Source organism: Megalobrama amblycephala, linkage group LG7, assembly GCF_018812025.1.
Source record: "Megalobrama amblycephala isolate DHTTF-2021 linkage group LG7, ASM1881202v1, whole genome shotgun sequence".
Taxonomy (NCBI): Eukaryota; Metazoa; Chordata; class Actinopteri; order Cypriniformes; family Xenocyprididae; genus Megalobrama; species Megalobrama amblycephala.
The window spans coordinates 12,514,789-12,541,302 of NC_063050.1; the positions used below are offsets into that span (position 1 = coordinate 12,514,789).

A 26,514-nucleotide genomic window follows, 5' to 3' on the forward strand; every position below is an offset into this window, starting at 1 on the left:
AATACTCAACGGATTCAAAACCAGACCATGGCGAAGTACCGTGTTTTATCAGATACAGGCAATATTATCACTGCATGACCTCAATACTAAAAATATAGAGGAAACTATGACCATTTGTTGAGCTTGACAGTGACGTGTTGAGCTGAGCAATCATTAAAACATAAAACTTCCTTCAGAACGACTACACATTTCAAGGACATAAACAAACAACAAAAAAAAAGCTGCTGCCTTAATCAACTCATTAAGTCATTTCAACTTAAATTAAACTGACTTTAAAAAAATGAGTTAAATCTTGTATAACTTGGAAATTGCTTAACTTATTTTGATGAGTTAAAGCAATGCAAAAACATATCTTGTCATAACTTATTGATCATATCATTTTTACAGTGTAGTAGATATGACTGCACATTAGAAATAAAAGTAATTAAATAAACTACATGAACATAGGCCATATCTCAGTGAACATACAAGCTCTTTTTATTAATTACAAATATTAAATATGGAATATGGCAAAATACAGTTTAAATTAAAACATTTTTTTCTTTTAAAAATGAAGCAATGCTTAAACACACAGAACGAATATTTATATTTTGAAACATGAATATTAAATATTTGGCATACATTTTAGTCTGAGATCATAAACTTTTTAACATTCTGTAAGGTATGATGGACAATACAGTCTTTAGGTCCAGCCTACTGAATAATTATGAAAAGTACAAATTCCTCCACACTATTATTTTCAGAATCGGTAACACTGAAGACAATCAAAAGAGGATTTTCCAGCATTATGTTCATAGTGCTTTGCTGTTGTTCCAGATGTTCATACTCCATCAAAGCCACTCTGAGCAACCGCTGCAGCCGCTAGAGCGCCAATGATGAAGATAAGCACTCCTTTCAACCATCTGGATGGGTTTTCTATGACTGTCTCCTCCTCCTCCTTGTCAGTCTTTCCCTTAAATGTAATACACCTCTCACTGTAGTAGTGCATCCCTCCATTTCTCTCCACCATCTTCTCAATCTTCTCCAGAAGTTCAGTGACCTGAGAGCGGTTCTCCATGTCTTTATTGTTAAATGAGTGAAATCTTCCTCCAAAACTCTCAGTGAATGTCTGTAGATCTGGAGTGTCTCTGATATACTCATCTAATGATCTACCTTTCAGGTGATCAGCGTGAGTGAACAAAATGATGGTGCGATGAACAGCTTTTTCTCCAATATTTTCCTGAATCCATTTGACTGTGTTTTTCTCCTCATCTGTGAATCTCTCATGCAGGCTGATGACCAGCAGAAACACATGAGGACCGGGAGAGCTCATCTCCACACACGTCTCAATCTCAGCCTTCAGCTGGTCCCTCGTCACTAACAGTCCTGGAGTGTCGATCACTGAGATGTTTCTTCCACACACAGCTGCTGTTTGTTTCTCACAGGTTTGAGGGCTTGATGAGAAACGTGCATTGATTTTGAAGGCATCTCTGCCCAGGATGGTGTTTGCTGTCGAACTCTTTCCTGATCCATTTTTACCAAGAAGAACAATCCTCAGATCGGACGCTGTGAAGAAAAACAATATGCATATTAGTTTAGTAACTTAACAACATCAGTTAATAAGAAGAGGAATAAGTATACAGTTTTCTGATTTTAAAGCGGTAAAGATTGTTGATATTCTAACTATGACTGTTTCAAGGCTCAAAACACTGAAAAATGTCATGACATATTGCAAACTATGAATAAATGCAAAATGTTCTGTCAGTGTTTCTGTAATATCAAATTTATGCATTCATCTGTAAATTTATTTCCAAGACAATGCCTTCCTTTTCTTTGAAATCAAATAATGTTGTGTTGCATTACCGCAACAACAGGAAGAGAACCGACCCTTCGCCGGGAGTTTGATTGACAAGCGATCTAACCAATCAGAACGCCAAATCTGCCATTTTGTCTGACAAATCAGTCAGGAGTTAGAAGATTAACTTCGGTAGACTTAAAATTAAAAGATGGTGTGTATTGAGGTCTTTCCGCGTTTTAAACAACATTGCTTTTCATGTTCACTGATGTTTATTTGATGCTATAAATTAACTAGGAAGAGATGATCAGTTCACGAGCCGCTTGATCTGAGGCACTACAGCAATCTGTCACGACACATTAAAGACATTAAAGAGCCACAAAATGGTTTTTATTGTTTGAATTTCTTAAAAAATTACACAACTTGAAAGCTGGGACTTTGTTTAATATCATAAGTAACCTGCTCTGTCTTGTCTGTCGACGTGTTGTCAGTGTCCTCTATGCCCCACAATGTATTTTTCACTCTGTGTGGATTGACAGCGCCACGGCTTGTCGGACAAAGCAACAACTAAGGGGGGCTGGTCTTTTTGAAGGGTCAATTACAATAATATAAATGAAGTTCCATGTGACAAACCAAATGAACACTGATCACCATAATTGTGAGTTCAAACAAAAACATTTTAGGAAAATCAACATTAATTTATGAATCAGCTTATGTGATGTAATTTTTTTAGTTGTATTGACAATTCAACATTTCAGATGACTTTGGGACATTAGCGAATGCAATTAGATTAAGATAACTGCAGAAGTGGATGAAATAAGGGAAAAGTATATTAAAAAAAAACTTTTTTTTGCACAAAATGGTACTCAAATCAATAAGTTAATCTTAACTTGGGTTTTCTGAGTAAAAGGCATAGTATCTGATTACTAGATTTTTACATTTAAGACATTAAGTAAAGTTAACTAAAAAGTGTCAGTTAAAATCACTGTTGGATTTTACAGCGTATGATGCATTGAAAATGTTTTCTTTGCCTCATGTTAAAATAAAGCAAAGAAACTTAACATATCTTAATAGAAAGAGGTGTAAATGAACACATTAAAACTTTTTGCGTGATTTTTATGTGATAGTGAGAATTAAAGATTTTGTATTCTGATCTATGATTGTTTTAATGCTCAAAACACTGCAACAATGCCCTTGAATTTAGTATTAATTAATAAACTGTCTACAAGATATTGTTATTAGTGTTTTTCAAATGTATGCATTAATCTATAGGTTTGTCCAAGATGATGTCAATAAACTTAAACATAAACATTGTTTAAATAAATAATTATTCCCATTAAATTATATCATATTAGAAAACAGTAAACATTTACCTAATATTGGCTGATTTTCTGGTGTGGCTTTCTTCTCCTTGTCGATCAAACATGTTTCATGTTTTCTGTCACTTTGATTTCCATCTTTTTGTCTCTCATTTGTTGCTCTTTGGTCTTTCTGAACTCTATTTTCTGTCTCTTCTTGTCTGAGCAGATGCTTTGGTTGGCTTGTTATTTGCTCCTCTAGACTGATCTTCTCTTTTCTGTCTTGTGTTGTCCTTGTCTCGCTGTTCTTCGGGTAGATCTCTTTAACATAATGTTCTCGTCCGTTTTTCCTCACCACTTCATCAATGTTCTCCAACAGACTGGCGATCTGCTTCCTATCTCTCTTGTTTTTATGAATGATCACATCACATTTCTCTTCACAAAAGCTCAGAAGTTCTCTAGTTTTTCTGTCCAGCCTGAATTCGATCCATTCTCGTTTGGACATCGCCTCTCTCCCCGTGAACAACACCATAGTGAACCTGAAGGCATCCTTTCCAAAGTGCTCGTGAATCTTTTTCACGATCTTCACCACGTCTTCTGTGAATCTGTCGAGTCTGATGACGAGCAGGAACACGTGAGGACCAGGATGAGAGAGATCCAGACTCTTCATCATCTGCTTCTTCATCTCTTCATCAGTCAGGTGAGTGTTGAAGAATCCTGGAGTGTCGATGATGGAGATGTTTCTGTCTTCTACTCTTCCTCTCTGTATCTCACTCTCTCTGGTTCTGCTCTCTTTAAAAGCCTCTCGACCCAGTATTACGTTTCCTATTGAACTCTTTCCAGCTTCACTTTTTCCAATCAGCACAATCCTCAGATCCTGTACAGCAGCTGCATCATCGGGATCTGAAATAAACAGAAATAAACATCAGAGGGAGGTTGTGCGCTAAATTCTTGTAGTTTCAATGTGATTATTTAATAAATGTTATAAGTACTTATTGCTGGGTCATAAAAAGTGTGTTACATAATAAAACAAAGCAGGTGATTGGATGAGAGCTGTTAAATAATAATATGAACTGGTGAAAAAAAAAGTGTAAAATCTAAACATGTCTTACTGTTTAAAGGGTTAGTTCACCCAAAAATGAAAATAATGTAATTTATTACTCACCCTCATGCCGTTCCACACCCGTAAGACACAAATTAAGATATTTTTGTTGAAATCCAATGGCTCAGTGAGGCCTGCATAGGGAGCAATGACATTTCCTCTCTCAAGATCCATTAATGTACTAAAAACATATTTAAATCGGTTCATGTGAGTACAGTGGTTCAATATTAATATTATAAAGCGACGAGAATATTTTTGGTGTGCCAAAAAACCCCCAAAATAATGGCTTATTTAGTGATGGCCGATTTCAAAACACTGCTTCAGAGCACAAATTAATCAGTGTGTCGAATCAACTATTCGGAGCAACAAATTCACGTGATTTCAGCAGTTTGGCGGTTTGACACGCGATGCGAATCATGATTCGGCACAAAAGATTCATACCGCTCCGAATCTTCCTGAAGCAGTGTTTTGAAATCGGCCATCACTAAATAAGTCGTTATTTAATTTTTTTGGTACTCCAAAAATATTCTCGTCGCTTTATAATATTAATATTGAACCACTGTACTCACATGAACTGATTTAAATATATTTTTAGTACCTTTATGGATCTTGAGAGAGGAAATGTCATTGCTCCCTATGCAGGCCTCATTGAGCCATCGGATTTCATCAAAAATATCTTAATTTGTGTTCCGAAGATTAACGAAGGTCTTACGGGTGTGGAACAGCATGAGGGTGAGTAATTAATGACAGAATTTTCATTTTGGGGTGAACTAACCCTTTAACAAAAAGATTTGTTTTCTTATTTCCAAGATAAGGAAAAGCAAACAAAAGAGACTGTAGAAAACATGTACTTCCACAGCTGATCACAAAATGAACATCATCAATGCCACTAATCTTCCAATAGTGGGTGTGATCTCTTAAAGAGACAGTGTCTTAAATAACAAACATAATCTACAAACATAAGGAGCTACGTATCACACAGGAAAATATGTTATTAAACTCAAAATGAAAAAATATGACAGTGCATATGCCCCATATACAGAAAACAAGAAAAGACATTTCAAACGTAGAGCAAGTAATTATATTTTTGATAAAAAGACTGTCTTTTTTTCTCTTTAGAACAACATGAACATTGAATCATTCACAGAACCTGTGATGAAATGGTTTAAGTAAATAGATTCTTGTAAACCTTAAGTATACAAAAATAGCTTTTAAAGAAGTTTGCTTATAAGACTTTATGAAAGTTGATTCAATCACAATCACTTCAGCCTAAAATGACACGTCTAAAATTGCATTGATCGTATCTGAAACATAATAACTACAATAACAGATCATAAACTTGATAACCTGACATCACACAGATTATCATGTAGTCTATATGTAATAATGGTCTACTATTTTAATAACTAGCTAAACCATTGGTGCGAATACAGACACATCTAAATCATGCTGTATTGTTTATGTGAAGATCTGTGTATTCAGAACCCATTTTAACAGTGTGTAAAACACATGATAGTCACTGAGATCAACTACAGTCTAGTTAAACAGGTTTTGTGTGTTTAATATTCTCTCCAATGACTATATTATCAGTTTGTTATGATTATACCGCATTAATTCAGACATACCTGTATGTGCTGGACTCATTTCTGTGTTTGTTTGATTCCTGTAGTTTCTCAGCAGCTCGATCTCAGTGTGAATCCAGTGAGAGGATGAAGGTGTTTGAGCTCAAGCTCTTGTGATTGAGAAACTCCCTCTATTGTGATCTACTAATGACGGTGACATGACTAACACTATATGACGTGTGAATGAAAGGCATCCTGACACCCTTTAATTTGGTTATCTAAAATAAAATAGAAATATTTGATGGTTGTGTAATATGGTGTTGTTTACCTGGATGTGGATACAGGTTAATTTAATATATTAAAATTAATTAGATCAATTTTATCTGCAGTATTTGAAATACAGTTGATAAGCAGACATATTTTTAGACATCATTTTAGTGAACATAGGACAACAGAGAAAATAAAAATGTCACACTTTGGCACTTGAGTTCATCGTTTTAGTAAAACTTCACATCTTTGAGCTGTAAATTCAGTGAAATAAATCACAAAGCTGCTGAATCTCAGACTTCACTGGATTCTCCTTCAGTGTGTTTCTGTGCCCAACCCTTCAGCACATGTTAAACCTGTTCGACAAACAGGACAAACACACTGCGTCTGAAGAGTGATTTATGTCTGTATGGGTCACTGTCGGCTCAGTGCATTTGGAAATTTGCCCTGTAGTTATTTGAGCAGTTTTAAAGCTGCGGTGCAACCGTTTGAGCTCTAACTGATACATCAATAAACAGAGAGTGATAGATATCACTTCCTCAGTGAGAACTTTCACACTCTGACAGAGGCAATAAAGCACAGTGAAAACTATATGATAAATAATAACAATAAATATAATAATTATAATAATAATAATTATTGCAGAAAAATTATGCACAGCAAAATCCCCAGTGTTAAATGAACACCCAAAGTGTACATATGACTCCATCTGAAGCAGTGTTGAAGTTAATGAGATAATTGATTGATGATTGAGTGATGATTGACAATTAGTGGTGACACCTGATGTTAATAAGCAGAATCATTGAAGGAAAGAGAGAAAAAAGGTGTTAATTAATGTTTTATGGAATGTTTCATTTCAAGTCACCATGAAAGAGGTCAGCGTTTGCTTTAGTTGGGCTCTTGACTCTTTACCTTTTGTTATTAATTTTACTCTGGCTGCTCCAACTTTGTGATTGTGAAACACATTTGTTATGGTCAGAGAAAATAGGATCTGGTCACAATATAATTTGATGATGATATAATCATCATGTGATGGCCTGATGTCGTTTAGAGTCTAAATCTCTGACTGTGTGCTTGATGTGTAGATTTAGTATTAATGATTGTAGTCCTGTGACTTTACAGCTTGAGTGGCAACAATAGCATGACTTTTTTTTAAGAATAATAGATTATGCACTGAAGCTTCAGTGTTTAAACACACACAGACATCAAGAATCAGCATATGATTCTCAAGAACGGTGACGATAAATAAATACAAAATACTGACAAACAGATCAACTCTGAACATCACAAAACAAGCTACTGTCACAACAAAACAACAGAAAAATAAAAGCAAACATGAACAATCTACGAAAATTACAGGACAATTCAGCTGCATAATTTATTCATGCAGCAATGCATGATGGGAGCCATGGATGAGTTTTGATTGGTGGCTCCCATCATGCACTGCAACATGAAGCACTTTGTTTGATTGTCACCATTGTTGAGGGTCATATGCTGATTCTTGATGTCTGTGTGTGTTTCAGAAAAACCCTTCAGATTATAAAAGCTCTGCTGGATCTCAAGCGCTAACAGAGATTTACTATAAAAAAAAAATATAACATCTATATCATCAGTTAATACTGGATGTCACCAATGAATCTGGCCATTTCACAATGAGAAAACACAACCATTATGACTGTTCTTCCCAAAGCATTGTAACCACTATTGGGAAACACAGCTCAGATCAGTTTCTCTGGCCATAACAAATGTGCTTTACAAACACAAAGTTGGAGCAGCCAGAGATAAATTAATGTTAATAAATAGAGTCAAGAGCCCAACTAAAGGAAATGCTTTTCACCATCATGGTGACTTCAAACTAAACTTTCATTAAAACATTAACATCTAAACATCTGTTAATTCTCAATAAGAACTTTTGTTGATGTATGATAGAAATCAAATCAAACTGGTTAATAATAAGTGTAATAATGTTTAATGGCTGAAGTCAGTTGTAGTTGTTGTGTCTCTCTCTTTTTCTCTTGTTGTTTCTTCAGTGATTCTGCTTATTAACATCAGGTGTCTCCACTAATTGTCAATCATCACTCAATCATCAATCAATTATCTCATTAACTTTAACACTGCTTCAGTGTTACTTTTAACACCCGGCAAGATGGACTCATATGTACACTTTGGGTGTTCATTTAACACTGGGGATTTTGCTGTGTGCATTTAGGTCTTAATTAAGCATGCATTTGTTCAGTTATTTACTGACATTGTATGTTTGTCAAGCTGCAGGGAGAGCTCAGGTTGTAAATACTGGACAAAGATGCATGTTTGGCACTGCTGTATACTGAATGGTAACGTGTAATGAGATTTTTTTTATAAAACTCTTAGGCCGGTTTCACAGACAGGGTTTAGACTAAGCCAGGTTTAGGCCTTCATTTAAATAATCTACTCCCATAAATTTTGCGTCTCAAAGGGAAACTCCTACAAATGCATATGCAATAAGATCAGTTCCTGTGAACCACCATATTTGTGATATTTACTGACTACTACTACAGATTACCCCTGTACAGATGTGTTAGCTCTTATAATTGTATATAGTATTTTAGAAGGTAGGGAGACCAACGCCACTTTTCTTTATTGCCTCTTTTTGGATTAGGGAGTTAGGGAAGTAATTGTATTTTCGACACACTGATTCATTTGTGCTCCGAAGCTTCCTGAAGCAGTGTTTTGAAATCGGCCATCACTATATAAGTCGTTATTTTGTTTTTTTGGCGCTCCAAAAATATTCTCGTCGCTTTATAATATTAATATTGAGCCACTGTACTCACATGAACTGATTTAAATATGTTTTTAGTACATTTATGGATCTTGAGAGAGGAAATGTCATTGCTGGCTATGGAGGCCTCACTGAGTCATCGGATTTCAACTAAAATACCTTAATTTGTGTTACAAAGATTAACAAAGGTTTTGAAAAGAAAGAATATTGTTTATCCTGTGGGTGCAAAAAACACCAAATATCTGAAATACCATAGGTGGAGAGGAATGACTTTAAATAGGAAGTGGATTTAGATACTATATAACCAGGCCTAGCAGATGACCTATCCATCCCGGGATCTAGACAAAGATTAAAGTCCCCTCCCAAGATGAGCATGTGTGAATTTAAACAAGGTATCCATCCGAGGACTCGTGCAAAAAAGTGTGGATCATCACAGTTTGGAGCATATATATTGGCTAATATAACATTAAGATTATAAAGTAAACCAGTGACTATTACATATCTACCATTGGGGTCAGCCAAACTTGAAGAAGGAGTAAAGGGAACACTTTTGTTTATCAAAATTGCAACACCTCTCGCTTTACCCTGAAAAGTTGAGTGAAAAAGCTGCCCCACCCATCCACATCCACATTCCACCCACCCCAATCCTTGTGGGTTTTGATGGGCTGTCACTTGGGTCCTGCATATAGGCAACCCAAATGGGGCCCAGAAAAATGTGTCCATCGGCTCCACATGAGCCTCGTGTATGTTAGCCACAGGGGCACATGAGGGTCCACAGTGGACTCCTGGAATATATGCTGTATGTAGCTAACAGAGGTGTAAAGCGTAGCCTACCTAAAAAAACACTTACAGATACCTTACAGTGACAATGACTAAAATTCACAATTCACCAATTCCAATAAGACTTGAGTAAAAGTGTTAGAGTATCTTATTTTATCAGTACTAAAGTATTTTATTCATACTGAATTTAGGCTCAATGATAGTCGTTACCTGCTGTAGAGGCAGAACACTCTTATTCCTCAGAGAAGGTTTCAGCCCTTGAGGAGATCCCCGTCCCTTTTTGTGTCTCAGTTCTGCACTTCACTTTAGGAAGTCAATCATCTGATCACCTGCTTGTCTCTAATGGACGTCACTGCTGTAGAGAAGCATGAATCACGTGACACAAATAATCAACGATGTCCAGTAGGGGCCGACAGACAAAAGAGGTAAAGAGTCTCTTCTTTCTAAATTCAAAAACAACAAACCTTCATAATAAGTGTGAAATAACCAGATAAGTAATCCTGTTCCCTAAGTATCTCCAAATACATTTAATTTAACTTCATCATTATTTCTCTTTAGTTATTTTTAGTTCAGTGATGTTGTTCTCTTGTAGATGAAGGGACACTGATATTTCCTTCAGTAGTTATTAATAAACAGTGTTAACCACAGAAAGTCCTTCAATGTGAAGCTAAAGTGCATGAGTTAAAACAGTCAGTCATTTGGTTGCTGTTGATCTGATGAGCTTCAACACGGTAAGACAAACACATTCATACTTCAATAAAAACTGATGATTATTTCTATAGATGAAGCTCATATAACACATGATTCCTGACATGAGAAATATCTTCTGAACATCTAATGATCAGTTCATTTACACACACTGATGTTGAGCATTAATAATCTTCAGATGAGCAAAGATCTTACTAACACTAAGAGCTGTTTAGAGTGATGAACAGACACTGTTTATGAGTATATGAGTGATGATTTATGCTGTATTATAGATATATTTGATGCTGATGTTGGTCAGAATGGCTCCTGCTCTTCCTCTGATCTTTCTGCTCATGATTCACGGTGAGTCTCTGTTTCATTCATATTTTTAAATGTCATTTTATTTTCAAAGAACCCATAATGAGCAATAAATGAACAGTTTTCTGTGGTATATTGATGTATTTCTTTTGAAACAGGAAGTTTGGGTGAGGCGTGTCAATGGGTTTGTTCATTTTATAAATATCCAATAGTTTTTAGTTACGTCAGTCTTGAACATGAATTAGTAATTCTGTACTGTCTAGTCAGTGTCAGGTGGTTTAGGGGAGGGACTTTCTCACTCATCAGAGCATTTGATTGGACAAACATCAGTGTATCACCAGGGGTGCGTTTCCCGAAAGCATCGTTGGTGAACTATGGTCGTAAGTCCCATTGAACTCTATTGGTAACGACGGAACTTACGACCATAGTTCGCTTTGGGAAACGCACCCCAGATCAGTAATATTTTTGGCTCATTTTCTCAGAAGATCGTGTGGAGATATTGTAAAGGTTTATATGTCAAAAAATGAAGAAGATCTCAGAAGATATAGAAGATCTCAGCGCTGACAGACATGAACCTAAATCCACAAACTCCCATTTTTGATATTGATTTTTTTTTTTAAAATAAACATTGAATGTTTTCTTAGTCCTAATTAACATGTTTGATTATTTGATAATGCAGCATGTTCTTGATTAACTTCCTTGTTCTGTTTTCACTTGTCTTTGTTCGTTCATTTCTGCAAATTCCTTCATCTTTTATCACACTCACTATTCTGAGAAGATTAGTTTATACTATTTCCTGCAATGAGTGACTGTATTTTTTTTTTTTTTTTTTTTGATGGTCCAGTGTAACAGACAATAAAAAAAAAGAAGAAAAAAAACCACACGAAAACTCTGCTTCACATTGTGACTATCAACGGCACTACCTTTATCTGTTCTAAATCCACTGTAAACCACGACTTCACAGGGATTATTGCTTTTTATAAAACGTTAGTCCTCAAAAAATATATATATTTAAAAAAAATAAATAAATAAATAACAGGTGTATGTTTGTAGAGTAATTTACAACAGCTTTGAACACGGCTCAACCAATCAGAATCAAGGACTGGAACAACCCATTTTATGACAACATTTTCATCTTGATGAATTCTGTGTTTCAGGGGTTTCTAGTGCAGGTTGGGGTGTGAGTTACAGTCCTTCACACATCTGTGCACTAAAGGACTCATCAGTGATAATGAACTGCACTTATACATACCCTACTGGATATAAGATCATGAGAGTGTTCTGGACCAAAAACCCTGTAAAGGATGTAGATCCTCCAGATCTGTCTGAGGACCCTGAATACAGTCAGAGGCTTCAGTATCTGGGAGATAAACAGCAGAACTGCACCATGAGACTGAGTCATGTGACACTGAAGGATTCACACAAGTACTATTTCAGATTCATCACTAATATAACAGAAGGAAAATGGACTGGTACTCCAGGAGTGACTCTTACTGTCACAGGTGACTTTGGTGAGGTTTCTCTCTTCTTCTGTGCATTATGTTGAATAATAATCAGTGTATGACAGCAGCACTAGATATAATGTGTGTGTTGTGTTCAGATCTTCAGGTGGAGTCTCCTGAGAGAGTGACAGAGGGAGATTCAGTCCGTCTGACATGTAAAAGCAGCTGCACTCTGACTGACAGAGCAACATTCATCTGGTACAGAAACTCACAGCCATTAACTGAGAGAAGAGACAGAAACAATGAACTCCTGCTGCAGTCAGTCAGAAGAGAGGATGCAGGCAGATATAGCTGTGCTGTACACGGACACAATCACATCTCTCCTGCTGTTCAGCTCAATGTCATGTGTGAGTATTTGGTCTTGTTTAAGTTGAAAAGCTAGCAGAGTTTAGGACTGGGATGGGCAACATCAGTCCTGCAGAGTTTAGCTCCAAACACACCTGAACCATCTAAAGGTCTACAACATGACTAAAGCTACAGACAGGAGAGTTTTGATCAGGGTTGGAGCTAAACTGTTGGACAGTGACTGAAGTTGCTCATCCCTGGTTTAGGACTTTTTCAGATATTTTCAAGTTAAAAAAGCATTAGAGTCTATTTACACTAAGTGACAATATAGCAGCATTTTCTTAATGATATGATCTTTACAATAAGTGAAAATAGCAATAGATTTTATTTAAAAAATATAAAACTAGCAGTATTTTCTATGCAATACTTGCGAATAGTTTATACTTGTAAATAGTGGTGGATCCTATTTGAACCTCAGTATTGTTGTACATTACAGGATGCAAAAGTGTGTAAATGATTATATTTGGTTACACTTTATTTTGATGGTTCACTTTAGACATTCTACTAACTATTAGTAACTTTGCAACTACATTTCATCTTATTCAACCCAAACCCTACTAACACCTAACCTACTAATACTCTAATGAGAGTTAGTTGACATGTAGTTGCAAAGTTACTTATAGTTAGTATAATGTCTAAAGCGGACCATCAGAATAAAGTGTTTCCTTATATTTATTAAAATTATTAAATGGATGCTGCCTTATTGGGACAACCTGATGAATACTTTATTATTAAATGCTCATTAGGCACTATATTTACATTTTTTAAAAATATTTTCTTCATTTTTATTGATAATAAATGCCTTTCCAATGTAATATGTGATGGGAAAAGGGAGAAGAGTGAGCAAAAGGTGGGTCAATTGCATCAGAAATCACTTCCACGTGTCTTACTCTCTCTACAGCACTGTGACTGTTGTGTAGCGGGCGTCTTTTTTAATTTTGTCTAGCCAAACCAGACATTGGTGGGGGGAGTTAATGTAAATAGCCTATGCCAACAACATGGGCTATTTCCACTTAGTATAAATAGACACTTTTTTTTTTTTCTGATAAATGATTAGTAAATTTGAATTTGAATCAATGTTAATCAATTACAGGACATTTTCATCCAATTACATTGGATAAATAAATATATACTGATTATACATCACATTTTTTTATCTGGTACTTGGAGGCTTTCAGCAGGAATAGAGTCATATTTAATTTCAAACAGCCTTCGCATACAAGACTTGGCTACTTTTCCTATGTTTGCCATGTGAACACACACACACACACACACACACACACACACACACACACACACACACACACACACACACACACACACACATAAAAGACAATGTTAAGTGGTTGGGAAAAAACTCCTTGATTTGGCCTTTGTGGACAGAAATGGGAGCTCCATTTTTTTTAAATATAGTTATATAACATGGCTACAATTTGTCGGTTAAGGGCTGCTATACGAAGGCTGCTTGAGGGTTAAATATTTCTCCTGTAGATCCTCTTGTGAATCCTGTGATTTCCATCACAAATGATAAATTAATGGAGCATGATATATAAGTCTGTGAAACCTTAATATACTGTGATTGTTAGTGCTTTTGTATTTTTCTGTGCTAGACCCTCCAAAGAGTGTCTCAGTGTCCATCAGTCCATCTGGTGAAATAGTGTCAGGAGATTCAGTGACTCTGATCTGCAGCAGTGATTCAAACCCTCCTGCAGAAATCAGCTGGTTTAAAGGAGGAACGTTTGTAGGATCTGGAAGAATCTTCAACATCTCAAAGATCAGCTCTGATGACAGTGGAGAATACAAGTGCAGATCCATCAATGAACATGGAGAGAAATACTCTGATGCAGTGATTTTAAACGTCATGTGTGAGTTAATGATGATTCAGTAACTGTGGTAACAAACAAATTATTGGTTTAACTATTTAAAACGTGAATATAGAGTTTCTTTTATCTGTTTCAGACCCTCCCAGGAACGTCTCAGTGTTGATAACTGGATCTGGTGAAGTAGTGTCAGGAGATTCAGTGACTCTGATCTGCAGCAGTGATTCAAACCCTCCTGCTCTGAACTTCAGCTGGTTTAAGGAGAATGAAAGCTCAGCTGTTGGATCTGGACAGAGTTTCAGTGCACTACAGAGTGGACGCTTCTACTGTCAGGCTCACAATCAACATGGATCTCAGAGATCAGACACTGTAACTGTCACAGGTGAAGCTTTTATTAACACACTCCTGTATCTTCACATCATTCATCAGTTTGGAGAGTTAATCATGATGATCTTCCTCTTTCAGTTCATCATGGTGCTGGTAGGAATGTGATTGTGATCGCAGCGACATCTGGAGGATTATTCATCATCATCATCATCATCATCATCATCCTCTTTATAATGTGAGCACAATAACAAAAAATCCTGCAGTGATTTGATTATTTGTTTTTGTTTTTTAATAGATTCATCCATATACTGTTAATGTCTGTCATTATAACAGAAAGAAACGAAGGAGAGATAAAACTGAAGATCTCACAGTGAAACAGGTAAATCATTCAGACACACGACTTTACAGAAGCAGAAAATCAATCGATCATCTGTTATCTGTGTTTCAGACTGTAACTGAACAGACTGATGGAAAACTAGCATTATCAGTGTCTTTATTAACACAATCCAGAAAAATAAAAAAAAAATCATAAACTGATATTTCTCTCTCTTTAGATCAGTGATTCTCAAACTGATTTACATGTCTTAATGAATAATGACTTCTTTTCTTGTGTGTCAGAATGATCTCTATTCTGACGCGTCACAGAGAGCTTCAGTCCATGACGAGCCTCTTTCTGAACCGGATTCAGCCAATGACGCTCCGTATGCCAGTGTGAAACCAAAGAGATTCAGAGGAAACACTCCTGAATCCAGAGAGACTGAGGAGATCCAGTACGCAACTGTCCAACATCCCAGAAAGAAAAAGACGAAGAGAGAAGAGGAGAACGAAAACCAGTACGACAATATAAGAGTTCATCAGTTTGATGCTGCTGTGAGGTGAGAAAAAAACAAACAAACAAGAAAACAAACAAACAACTTAACCAGCACATCCAGATCATAGCTATAACATGATTGTTTCATGGTTGTTGTTTTTTTTTTCTCTCTTTTTAGGCAATCAGTTGTTGAAACTGTATAAGACGCATTAGTGATCTACAGCAGTGTCAAATGAGAGACAGACCGTCATGAAGCCTGTGTTCAGACATCAATCTGCTGGGAAATGGAGGATTGGATAGTTGTGCAATAATTTACCCATCTGTTCAAACCACAACCAATACACACAGGTTCAACACTCACATTAAAGGCCTTAAAATTGTGAGAGTGTGTTATAGGCTAAATAACATGTTATAGTCAGATATGACGGCGTTACTGCATCACCGCAGATGAGCAGCTGAGGATCTCTTCGACACGCAGACTGCTGCAAATGAAACTGAAAGTCGCAGACGCTCAACACACAAACATCTTCATTAAAAGTAATGAGAATAAATGATCTTATCAGTGCTGTTGCCACGTTCTCTCCTATTGCAGTCTTTGATTTTGAAATTAGCTGATGATCAATACAATTACGCTCATATTTGAACTCCTTTAAATTAAAGATCGGATTTATATCCATTTTGCAGAGACATATTTATGTGGTCAAGTGTAAATGGAGTCGTAGAAATTTGTAACTTTTTATGACAATATTACATTTATTCTAGTTAAATAAAGGATATTTTGACATGAGCTACCAACAGTATTCCAGTGATATCTGTATTTCTTATCAGTATTAAATGCATTTCTATAACTAATGTGTGCAAATTATATGGATTGATGTATGATATGATGTATGTGCACATTTAAGAACAAATACTTTCAATATCAAAGCAACATTTTAATATGCAACTAAATGCATATTTATTGATTCATGTAATCATCCTAAGGTGTCAAAATGATCCCAATCCAGAAAGATCCACATGATTATATGACTAAAAATGCTGTATTCTGATGCCAGGCCAGTAGATGGCAATATCACTTTGTAAAGAAACACCTCCACCTGTAGACTGAACAGACATACACATTTTTTGTTGTTTACATGGATACAATAATGGTATCTTTAAAAAAAAACAAAAAAAAACACGCACATTGAAACCTGTTTTCAGTCCACTAAAACGCAGTTGTTGTGTAAACGAATGGCCCAAAAAAAAACAAAAAAAACAATAAATAAAAAATCAGTTTTATTTGAAACCGGTGTCATGTAAGCAGCCTCTTAGTCAGTCTCCTCCTTTGTTAATTAGACTTACACACCTGGGGCCTGTACCATGAAGCCAGATTAGCTGGCTAACCAGGTCAGATTCAGGTTAGTTTGCGCCAGTCCTGGGTTTTAGGTACCATGAAAGTGCTCATCACTATAGTAACTTACGCTCCTCGGCTAACCTGCATCAGGGCAGGTTTTGTTCAGGGTAAGAGATCTCAAACCAAACTTGGACCAATCAGATGTGAGCAAAGTGACACTGACACATCCAATGCAATAAAGCCACTCCCTCAGTTTCTCTTCCTCCAAATTAAAGGTCACTATATAGTAAATAATAATAATAATAATAATAATAATAATTAATGATGAAATTGCCTGGCTTTAATGATAATGCTAATTATTTTATTTTTATATTATTTATATAATTATTATATGATCTATATTATTATTAATCCATTACACACAAGCAATTTTAGTTGAACAGTTATTATTAAGCATTTAGTTTAAATTAATATTAATATATACAGATCATAATATAAATAAGCTGTAGAATCAATAGATAACTCTTTAAAAATGACTACATGTGACCTTACATGTTTGAGTCTCTGTCACTATATATTATCAACTATATAAACTAACTTCACAAATGTCACTTGCACTGATAGAGTGTTACTCCTAGAGGGCGTGTGTGTTTTGTTTTCTCTCTGTGTGTTTCTGTTGCAGGAGTCTGCCCTCTATTGGTTCATCCGTTTGCAGTTGTTCCAGCCAATTACTGCCTGCCTTGTGTGATTAGCCAATCACACACAGAGACTTGAGATTACCAAAGCCTATAAAAACTCAAGATGGCCAATAGATAAAAGAAGATCCTTTTTGTGCTGGTGCTGGTGCTGGTGCTGGTGCTGGTGCTGGTGCTGGTGCTGGTGCTGGTGCTGGTGCTGGTGCTGGTGCTGGTGCTGGTGCTGGTGCTGGTGCTGGTGCTGGTGCTGGTGCTGGTGCGTTTCTTTGTTTTATTTTTGAAATGGGAACAGGTTAGGAGTCTACATTTTGCAACACGTAGTGTAGTTCTGTCTACTAACATCAGACAAGGAGTGGTTGCCACCAATATTAAGTTTTGTTAAAGTAGGCAGGTTTATTTTGTTTTGTTTTCAGTAAGATGTTCTGCCTTTTAGTTAGTTGGCTTTTTGGTTTTCTTTGTTTCTTTTTGTTGGCAACACTATTATTCCCTTTCCACCCTTTTGTGCTTTTTTCTTTTCTTTGATTTTTCTGTAAATACATTTAATTATTTTCAGAGTATGCTTTACTTCTTATGCTCAAGCTTTGTTGATGGTCTAAGTCTCCTGTTGTTTTGTAAAGTTTGTTCAAGCTGGGGCCAGTTGTACTGTTAGAGGGGCCAGTTACATTTAGACCTTATTGTTGTCGTATCATTTTCTGCACTGGGTATCATTAAGGTTTTAACGGTATTACTACTCTTACCGATACTGCTTATCGATCTGGTACTTTAACGGTATTCTTATCGGTACTTTTTGTTTATATGTAATGTAATGTAATGTAATGTAATGTAATGTAATATATAAAAAGAGCTGAATTAACTTTGCTTTATATTATATAGTGTCCAGCATTTTGGTCTTTTAAGATACAGTAAGAACATAAACACAGAAGCAAAGTAAAACAAACTGACAAATACAATAAAACAAAGATACAAATGAAATAAAGTGCTTTCATTTGTTCATGTGTTCAGGTAAGTAATATAGCCTAGCTTATAAAAGAAATCTAAGTAACCAAATGTAAAATAACACTGCATGGTTTTCACAGTATAAATTAATAGATTAATGCCTATTAAAGCTAACTATATTCAGATGAAGAGCTGTGAGTGATTTTCTCTTTGCATTTTCTTGTTCGATTAACACTGATGGCATAATCGTTAGAAGGTGACTGCTGTCACTTTAAGACAATAGATATTAACACACATCGGATTTTCTCCCAGCTGTTCGTGTACACTTACGATATAAACTGCGTTTAAGTAGTTAAACATGTTCCAGTCCGGTCATTTTAACACATTTTTGTGTGTATTTGATCGTTTGGACGTGCCCCTGAAGGCCAAAGTGTAATTTGTTTGTCTATTTGCGATCCGTTCTGGAGCACGCACACAATTCAGCCTGAGGAACAGTGTCTCTTGCGCGGATTATTGTGCTTTCAACGTTTTAAACCATTGATAATAATTATGTGGTGTAGTTATACACATTTATGGTGTAACTGCATATTGACTCCACTAGAGGGCCACCTTGGTTTTACTGCTGGGGGGTTACCATGAGTGAGTAAGTGAGCGATCCTAGAGTCATCCACAGGCTGGTGAGCAGCACAAGTTATTAGTTTGTGTTCAGTAATAAATACACGTGTCCTGAGATGTGTGTATCTCACCAGAAGGAACACTACATGGTGTCAGAAGAGAGTTGTTTCATGAACTTGAGCCCAAATTTAACAACACTGAGACATGACAAGAAAAAAGTTGGTGCATTGTGACTGTAGTGAGTCTGCCGTACACAAAATACACATGGATCAGTTCAGACTACCACCTCCATTAGTCCTGACAGGAAATACAGGTGAAAACTGGAGGAGATGGACCAACCAAAAGCAAATGTGGACTCATTCACCTGCAAAAAGTGTGGAAAATCTCACCTTCCACGACAGTGTCCAGCCTATGGAGCTACATGTCATGCTTGTGGAAAACGTAATCACTTCGCCTCAATGTGCATGTCTGGAAAACAGGACATGCAGCATAAACTCAAAAGAAATGTCACTGTTGATTCCCTATTCATTGGGACAGTAGAACTAAAAGAGACCCCTAGCTCTGTACAGAACGCATGGTACACAGACATAGACAATGAAAATGTGACAGTGAAATTCAAACTGGACTCAGGGGCAGAAGCCAATATTTTACCTCTTGACATTTATCAGTCTCTGCACGAAACTGCGCTATTGCAACCGACTTCGACTATGCTGGTGGCGTATGGAGGAACAAAACTAAAGCCAGAAGGTGTGGCCAAGCTGCAGTGCGTCACACCTAACGCGCAAGTTTGCTTACCCTTTTACATCACCAGACATTCATCCATTCCAATACTTGGTAAGGAAGCATGTGAATGGATGCAACTGCTGAAAAGAGACGAGACTGTTGTAATGATGCATCCTACCTCCAAAGAGGAGTTGATAGCAAAACATCCAACAGTTTTTGAAGGACTTGGTCAGTTTCCAGGTGAACATCATATTCATGTCATGATCCGAAAGCAATCCCAGTCATACATGGCTGTAGAAAAATTCCCTTAGCAGTGCTTGGCAAACTGAAGGGCACACTGGATCAGCTGTTGCAAGCAGATGTTATAGCACCAGTCACCCAGCCCACTCCATGGGTTAACAGTCTTGTCATCACTGAAAAAAAGAATGGGTCATTACGAGTTTGCCTGGATCCTCGTGACCTGAATAAAGCCGTTCTTCGTCAACACTTCTCTATCCCGACAACCGAGGATGTACTGTGTAAGCTTGCAGGAAAGAAAATTTTCTCCATCTTTGATGAAAAAGATGGCTATTGGCAAAGCAAACTTGACACAGACTCCTCCCTGCTATGCACATTCAACACACCATGGGGTAGATTCAAATGTCTGCCATTTGGTGTCAAGTCTGCTAGTGAAGTCTTCCAGCAGTACAATAATGAAGTGTTCGGTGACCTAGAAGGTGTACATATCATTGCTGATGACATGATTGTCACAGCTGCCACAGAACAAGAACATGACATCATTTTGGCTAAAATTATGGAGCGAGCGAAACAACACAATGTGAAATTTAACCCTGACAAGATTCAGTACAAGGTGCATTTCATGTGACATGTGATAACTCCACAGGGGGTGAAAGCAGATGATGGCAAGATACAGGCAGTAGTAAGCATGCCAACACCCACAGATAAACAATCACTACAGCGTCTCTTGGGCATGATCAGATATCTCGCCCCATTTATCCCAGGTGAGGCATCACTCACAGCACCTCTCAGACAGCTGCTGAGAAAAGACATATGCGCTTGAAGCAACAGCGGCTCTCAGTGAAGACATGCTAAAACAACTTGCAGAAGCTACTGCAAGAGACAGTACTCACCAGTTGCTTGTGAAGATGCAAAAGACAGGATGGCTGAAATTTAGAAAGCAACTCGATCCCTTGATTCATCAGTACTGGTCTGTTAGGCATACTCTGGCTGTGCGAGATGATATATTACTGGTAACTGACAGGATCCTGATTCCTGAGTCAATGAGATCAGAGATGCTTAAGGAACTACACATCTCACATCAGGGGATGCAACGTACGAAAGCGCACACCAGATAGTTTATGTATTGGCCTAGTATGACCAAACATATTGAACATATGGTCGAGACATGTCCAACGTGCCAACAATTTCAGCCCAGGAACCAGAAGGAGCCGCTCATCTCTCATGACATCCCAGAGCTGCCCTGGTTAAAAGTTGCAGCCGACATCTTCAAAATCAGAGGTCAGTCGTTTCTTCTGATTGTTGATTATATGTCAAAGTTCCCTGAGGTGATGAATATCAAAGACAAGACGGCAACCACTGTTACTGAAAAGATGAAAGCAGTATATGCCAGGCATGGCATTCATAGAGAGCTAGTGTGCGACCATGTACCATTGGCAAGCTGTGAAATGAAGAAATTTGCTGCCGAGTGGGGTATCAAGCTGACACACTCAAGTCCGACATATCCTCAGTCAAATGGATTGGCAGAGAGAACTATCAAAACCATCAAATGTGTCCTGAAAAAAGCGGCACAGTCCGGCACGGACCATCACCTTGCTTTGCTTTCGATAAGAAATACTCCTATCACTCCTCTCACCTGCACAGGTTCTGATGGGAAGAGTTCTGAGGAGCACCTTACCAGCATCCAGTGAAGTCCTGCGACCAACAGCTCCCAAGGGTGTTCATCAGGCGCTCCAAACCCTGCAAAAGAAGCAAGCGTGTTACTACAATGTGGGAGCAAAAGCCCTGCCAGAACTACATGCAGGAAATACTGTACACATTGAAACAGACAGAGGGTGGCAGCCGGGTCTCATTGTTTCCAAGCGAGATGAGCCAAGGTCATACAATGTGGTCAACGCAGCAGGACGACAGTTTCTTCTGGATTGCGAAAGCAAATATGCATCATAGACAAATGTCCTAATATTATTGCATACAGACTCAGCTGGCAACTCTGGCGAGATAGAATTTGCAAGATAATGTCTATATAACAATAATAAATGAATGTATATTTTCTTCATAATTTCTCCAGTAGGCTACCGATAGCAGAACCGTTAACGTCAGAGCTTATCGATACACTGGTCTTTCATAATTTAGACCCGAGGCCAATATAATACCGGGTTTCGGTACCCATCCCTAGTTACATTTCTGTTCCGCGTTGACACTGTCTAATAACGGATGTAAAAAACAACGATCGCAAAAAAAAGGTTTGGAAAAATTATTTCACACTCCACATTTAGGGGGGTCACAAGGGGGTCCAAGCTTGTTGTCACAGGGGCACTGACCCCCCCCCCAACCAAAAGACGTCTTTTTGTTTTCAATGTCTTTGTCACATGTTGAAAAGACATCCCCTGAAGAGCCAGCATGAAAGCTTTTATTACGTCTTTTTATGATGTCTTCTTATCGTCTGATATTGATGTCCATGTGACATCTGTACAAGGTTAAAAACTAGTTGTGGTCATTGTGGATGTCTTTTCAACATCTAATAAGGTCTCATTTATATTTTGTTCATTCAACAATGAACAAATAACAACAATGAATACATTTTGTAGTCGTGGCGGTACCTGCAAGCCATGCGGCTGTCTCACGAAGGGCAATCAGCGCAAGCTCCTCCATCTTTAATAATAATAATTCCTTACTACTGAATTGAAACAAACTAAGAGTTCATGAAAATGAAATATCACTTATTATGCGTTACATAACACCCCTCCGGGAAGGTGCAACCTCATGCTGTAACAGAAAATATGAGAGAGGGAAGGTTGGGGGCTATGGAAGCAGACGAGGAGATTGTGAAGGGATGGAGAGAACAGGCAAGACCACGGCGGCTATGATGGAGGAAAAAAAACATGGTTGGGATGGAGTTGATGGAGGGAAGAGCCATGGCAGAATCCCAGTCCAGAGCGCAGATGAACTGCTGGGGAGAAATGGGACGCAGATGACCTGGGTGGCCGCGATGGAGCCGCAGTAGGGAAGCGGAGGACAGAGGTTGATCTGGAGCAGCCACTGAAAGCAATTATCTTTATACAGCCCAAGTCAGTAAACATACGCCAAAGGGCGTTACGTATTGGACGTGAGAAGTTGGTATTTGGTGTAGGTTCGACACAATTTTATGTACTGACATCTTCCGGTTCAAGCACCACATTTACCTGTCAAGGCTTGGTTACTCTTTATTTTATTGGTTTAGTTCTGCTGACCATGAGTAACTTTTTTAGCATGTCAACTAAGGCCACATTTACATTGCAGGTCTTGATGGCCAATTCCAATTTGTTGACCATATCCAAATTATTTGACAACCAGCTTACATCCTTTATAAAAGGGATCCAATATCTGCTTTTTCACTTGGTGAAACAACCCGAGGTAAATGTACTGACCTTTATCCCGAATAGGAAATAAATTGGTGTGATTTGCAATGGACACAGATGAAATGATAATACAAGCCTTTGCTTTCCACTCCATCTTTATAGTGGAGAAAAAAGAGGAGTCAAGAATGGTGTTTGCACCTGAGTTGATGTCATTTGCCACCGTCACTTTTTCAATGACATACAAATGGGAATATTTGGTTTGCTTATATGGCAGACACAAATGCACGTATCCAATTCATATCAGATTTATTTTCATATGTGATTGAGGCCTGAAACCGATCTGAGAAGCCATGGTCCAAACACAGATAAAGCTCGATCCCCTCTACATTTCAGTCTTGAGTTTGGGCCTAAAAGAAGGTTCTGGTCACTTGATCTTAGATTTCAGGGAAGGGGTATATGGATTCAGCAGTTCAGAGAGATGGGAGCTTCTTGGGCCCACACATGAACAATTTGATAAGTGCCATAAAGATGTTTTATTATTGATCGCAGATTTCTTTGATATTGTTGTATGACAAGTAATCCGACATGTCCTTGTGGGTTTTGATGGGCTGTCACTTGGGTCCTGCATAGGCAACCCAAATGGGGCCCAGAAAAAAGTGTCCATCGGCTCCACATGAGCCTCGTGTATGTTACCCACAGGAGCACATGAGGGTCCACAGTGGACTCCTGGAATATATGCTGTATGTAGCTAACAGAGGTGTAAAGAGTAGCCTACCTAAAAAAACACTTACAGATACCTTACAGTGACAATGACTAAAATTCACAATCCACCAATTCCAATAAGACTTGAGTAAAAGTGTTAGAGTATCTTATTTTATCAGTACTAAAGTATTTTATTCATACTGAATTTAGGCTCAGTGATAGTCGCTACCTGCTGTAGAGGCAGAGCACTCTTATTCCTCAGAGAAGGTTTCAGCCCTTGAGGAGATCCCCGTCCCTTTTTGTGTCTCAGTTCTGCACTTCACTTTAGTAAGTCAATCATCTGATCACCTGCTTGTCTCTAATGGACGTCACTGCTGTAGAGAAGCATGAATCACGTGACACAAATAATCAACAATGTCCAGTAGGGGCCGACAGACAAAAGAGGAAAAGAGTCTCTTCTTTCTAAATGCAAAAACAACTAACCTTCATAATAAGTGTGAAATAAACAGATAAATAATCCTGTTCCCTCCAAATACATTTAAATTAACTTAAAACATAATTATTTCTCTTTAGTTATTTTTAGCTCAGTGATGTTGTTCTCTTCTAGATGGAGGGACACTGTTTCCTTCAGTAGTTATTAATAAACAGTGTTAACCACAGAAAGTCGTGAAGCTAAAGTGCTTGTGTTAAAACAGTCAGTCATTTGGTTGCTGTTGATCTGATGAGCTTCAACACGGTAAGACAAACACATTCATACTTCAATAAAAACTGATGATTATTTCTAAAGATGAAGCTCATATAACACATGATTCCTGACATGAGAAATATCTTCTGAACATCTAATGATCAGTTCATTTACACACACTGATGTTGAGCATTAATAATCTTCAGATGAGCAAATATCTTACTAACACTAAGAGCTGTTTAGAGTGATGAACAGACACTGTTTATGAGTATATGAGTGATGATTTATGCTGTATTATAGATATATTTGATGCTGATGTTGGTCAGAATGGCTCCTGCTCTTCCTCTGATCTTTCTGCTCATGATTCACGGTGATTCTCTGTTTCATTCATATTTAGGGCCCGAGCACCGATGGTGTGAGGACCCTATTGTAATTGCTCAGCCAATTCTTCTTCTTCTGAATCGCATTTTTGAGGGCCTAAACGTTCTCAAAAACTCATGAAACTTTGCACACGCGTCAGAAGTGGTGAAAATTTACATCTGATATGGGTTTCAGAATTACGTGTGGCAAAATGGCTCGATAGCGGCACCTACAAAATTTCAATTAAGAGCCCTTCGTGCTACGTTTCACGTACAGTTATGAAATTTGGTAGACAGATGTAACAGCCCAATACCTACAAAAAAGCCCCTGGGTGCAAAGTTTGTAAACCCAACAGGAAGTGAGATATTTTGAATTTTCTCTACAAAATTTTGGCAGTTTTTGCCATTTCCACATGTTGTACTTCGTTAAATTGCGAAGATCTAGAGTTTTCGCTGAAGGGCGTGTCCGTGGCGGCCTGGCAAAGTTCAATGTTTCGCCATGAAACAGGAAGTTGTTGTAACTCAGACAAACAATGTCTGATCTGCCCCAAACTTCACATGTTTTATTAGAGTCCTGGCCTGAAGACATCTATATGACAATATTCAGTTACAGTCATAGCGCCACCTGGGGGCAACAGGAAATTACATGTTTTACACTGTGATTAACTCCTCATAGAGATTAAACCAGAAGCACATCATATATGGTCAGCCTAATCTTAAGGCCTTTGAGATGTTAAATGTCAAAGATCTTGAGTTTTCGTTGAAGGGCGTGTCTGTGGTGGCCTGACAAATTCTGATGTTTCGCCATGAATGATGCTGTTGTAACTCAAGCATACAATGTCCGTTCTGCTACAAACTTCACATGTGTGATAAGAGTCCTGGCCTAAAGACATCTATATGCCAATATTCAGTTAGTCATAGTGCCACCTGCTGGCAAAAGGAAATGGTATGCTTTACACTTTAGTTCACTCTCGAAAAAACATTTTAATATGCCATGATGTACCAAACATACTAGAAATATGTTAAATCATGCAACACTTGGCTAAGTGCTAATGTATGCGATTAAAGCCAAGAAACAGGAAGTTCTAGTAACTCACAACGTCCGATCTGCTCCAAACTTAACATGTTTGATAATAGTCCTGGCCTGAGGACATCTACATGGCAATATTCGGTTACGGTCAAAGCACCACCTGTTGGCAGCAGGAAGTGTGGCACTTTGAAATGACTTGGCTATATTTCTCCTATATTTACTTGCTTACATGCATGTCACACACTGTTCACTGTTTTCCTGATGCCAATGGGTGGTGGTGAGCCCGGGTGCGAGGGCCCTTTCATCGCTGCTTGCAGCTTTAATTTTATATGTAATTTTATAAAAAAAAACAAACAAACAAACAAACAAACAAACAATAACATAATGAGCAAATAAATGAGCAGTTTTCTGTGCTATATTGATGTATTTCCTTTTGAAATAGGAAGTTTGGGTGAGGCGTGTCAATGGGCTTGACCATTTTATAAATATCCAACAGTTTTTAGTTAC

The 26,514-nt window shown here is 37.7% G+C and overlaps 2 protein-coding genes across 5 annotated transcripts in view; one reads left to right on the forward strand and one right to left on the reverse strand.

Moving 5' to 3' along the window:
• LOC125271685 (B-cell receptor CD22-like) overlaps positions 1–16,132 on the forward strand; it is a 43,723-nt gene extending 27,591 nt beyond the window's left edge. For 2 of the 4 annotated variants that reach the window (XM_048195831.1, XM_048195832.1), the window contains exons 5-10: positions 12,247–12,395; positions 14,353–14,595; positions 14,679–14,775; positions 14,874–14,919; positions 15,159–15,415; positions 15,530–15,887. In XM_048195831.1, the coding sequence (XP_048051788.1) occupies positions 12,247–12,395; positions 14,353–14,595; positions 14,679–14,775; positions 14,874–14,919; positions 15,159–15,415; positions 15,530–15,554 (817 nt within the window). In that variant the 3' untranslated portion in view covers positions 15,555–15,887. Of the gene's footprint in view, positions 1–10,236; positions 10,592–11,703; positions 12,049–12,146; positions 12,396–14,352; positions 14,596–14,678; positions 14,776–14,873; positions 14,920–15,158; positions 15,416–15,529 lie in introns of those variants that run through there. The other 2 variants (XM_048195834.1, XM_048195835.1) reach the window with 2 other exon arrangements.
• On the reverse strand, positions 32–5,948 carry LOC125271684 (GTPase IMAP family member 8-like). Its single transcript, XM_048195830.1, has 3 exons — positions 5,800–5,948; positions 3,148–3,975; positions 32–1,545 (listed from the first exon to the last, which is right to left on the reverse strand). The coding sequence occupies exons 1-3, from the start codon at positions 5,816–5,818 to the stop codon at positions 821–823; spliced, it is 1,572 nt and encodes a 523-aa protein (XP_048051787.1). The 5' UTR covers positions 5,819–5,948; the 3' UTR covers positions 32–820.
• Positions 16,133–26,514: the final 10,382 nt, after the last annotated feature.

Excerpts from the sequence above, each read along its gene's own strand:
- LOC125271684 (XM_048195830.1), bottom strand. Across the intron at positions 1,546-3,147 it reads AGAAAATCAGCCAATATTAG|CGTCCGATCTGAGGATTGTT; the intron begins GTAAATGTTTAC and ends TTTTCTTCACAG.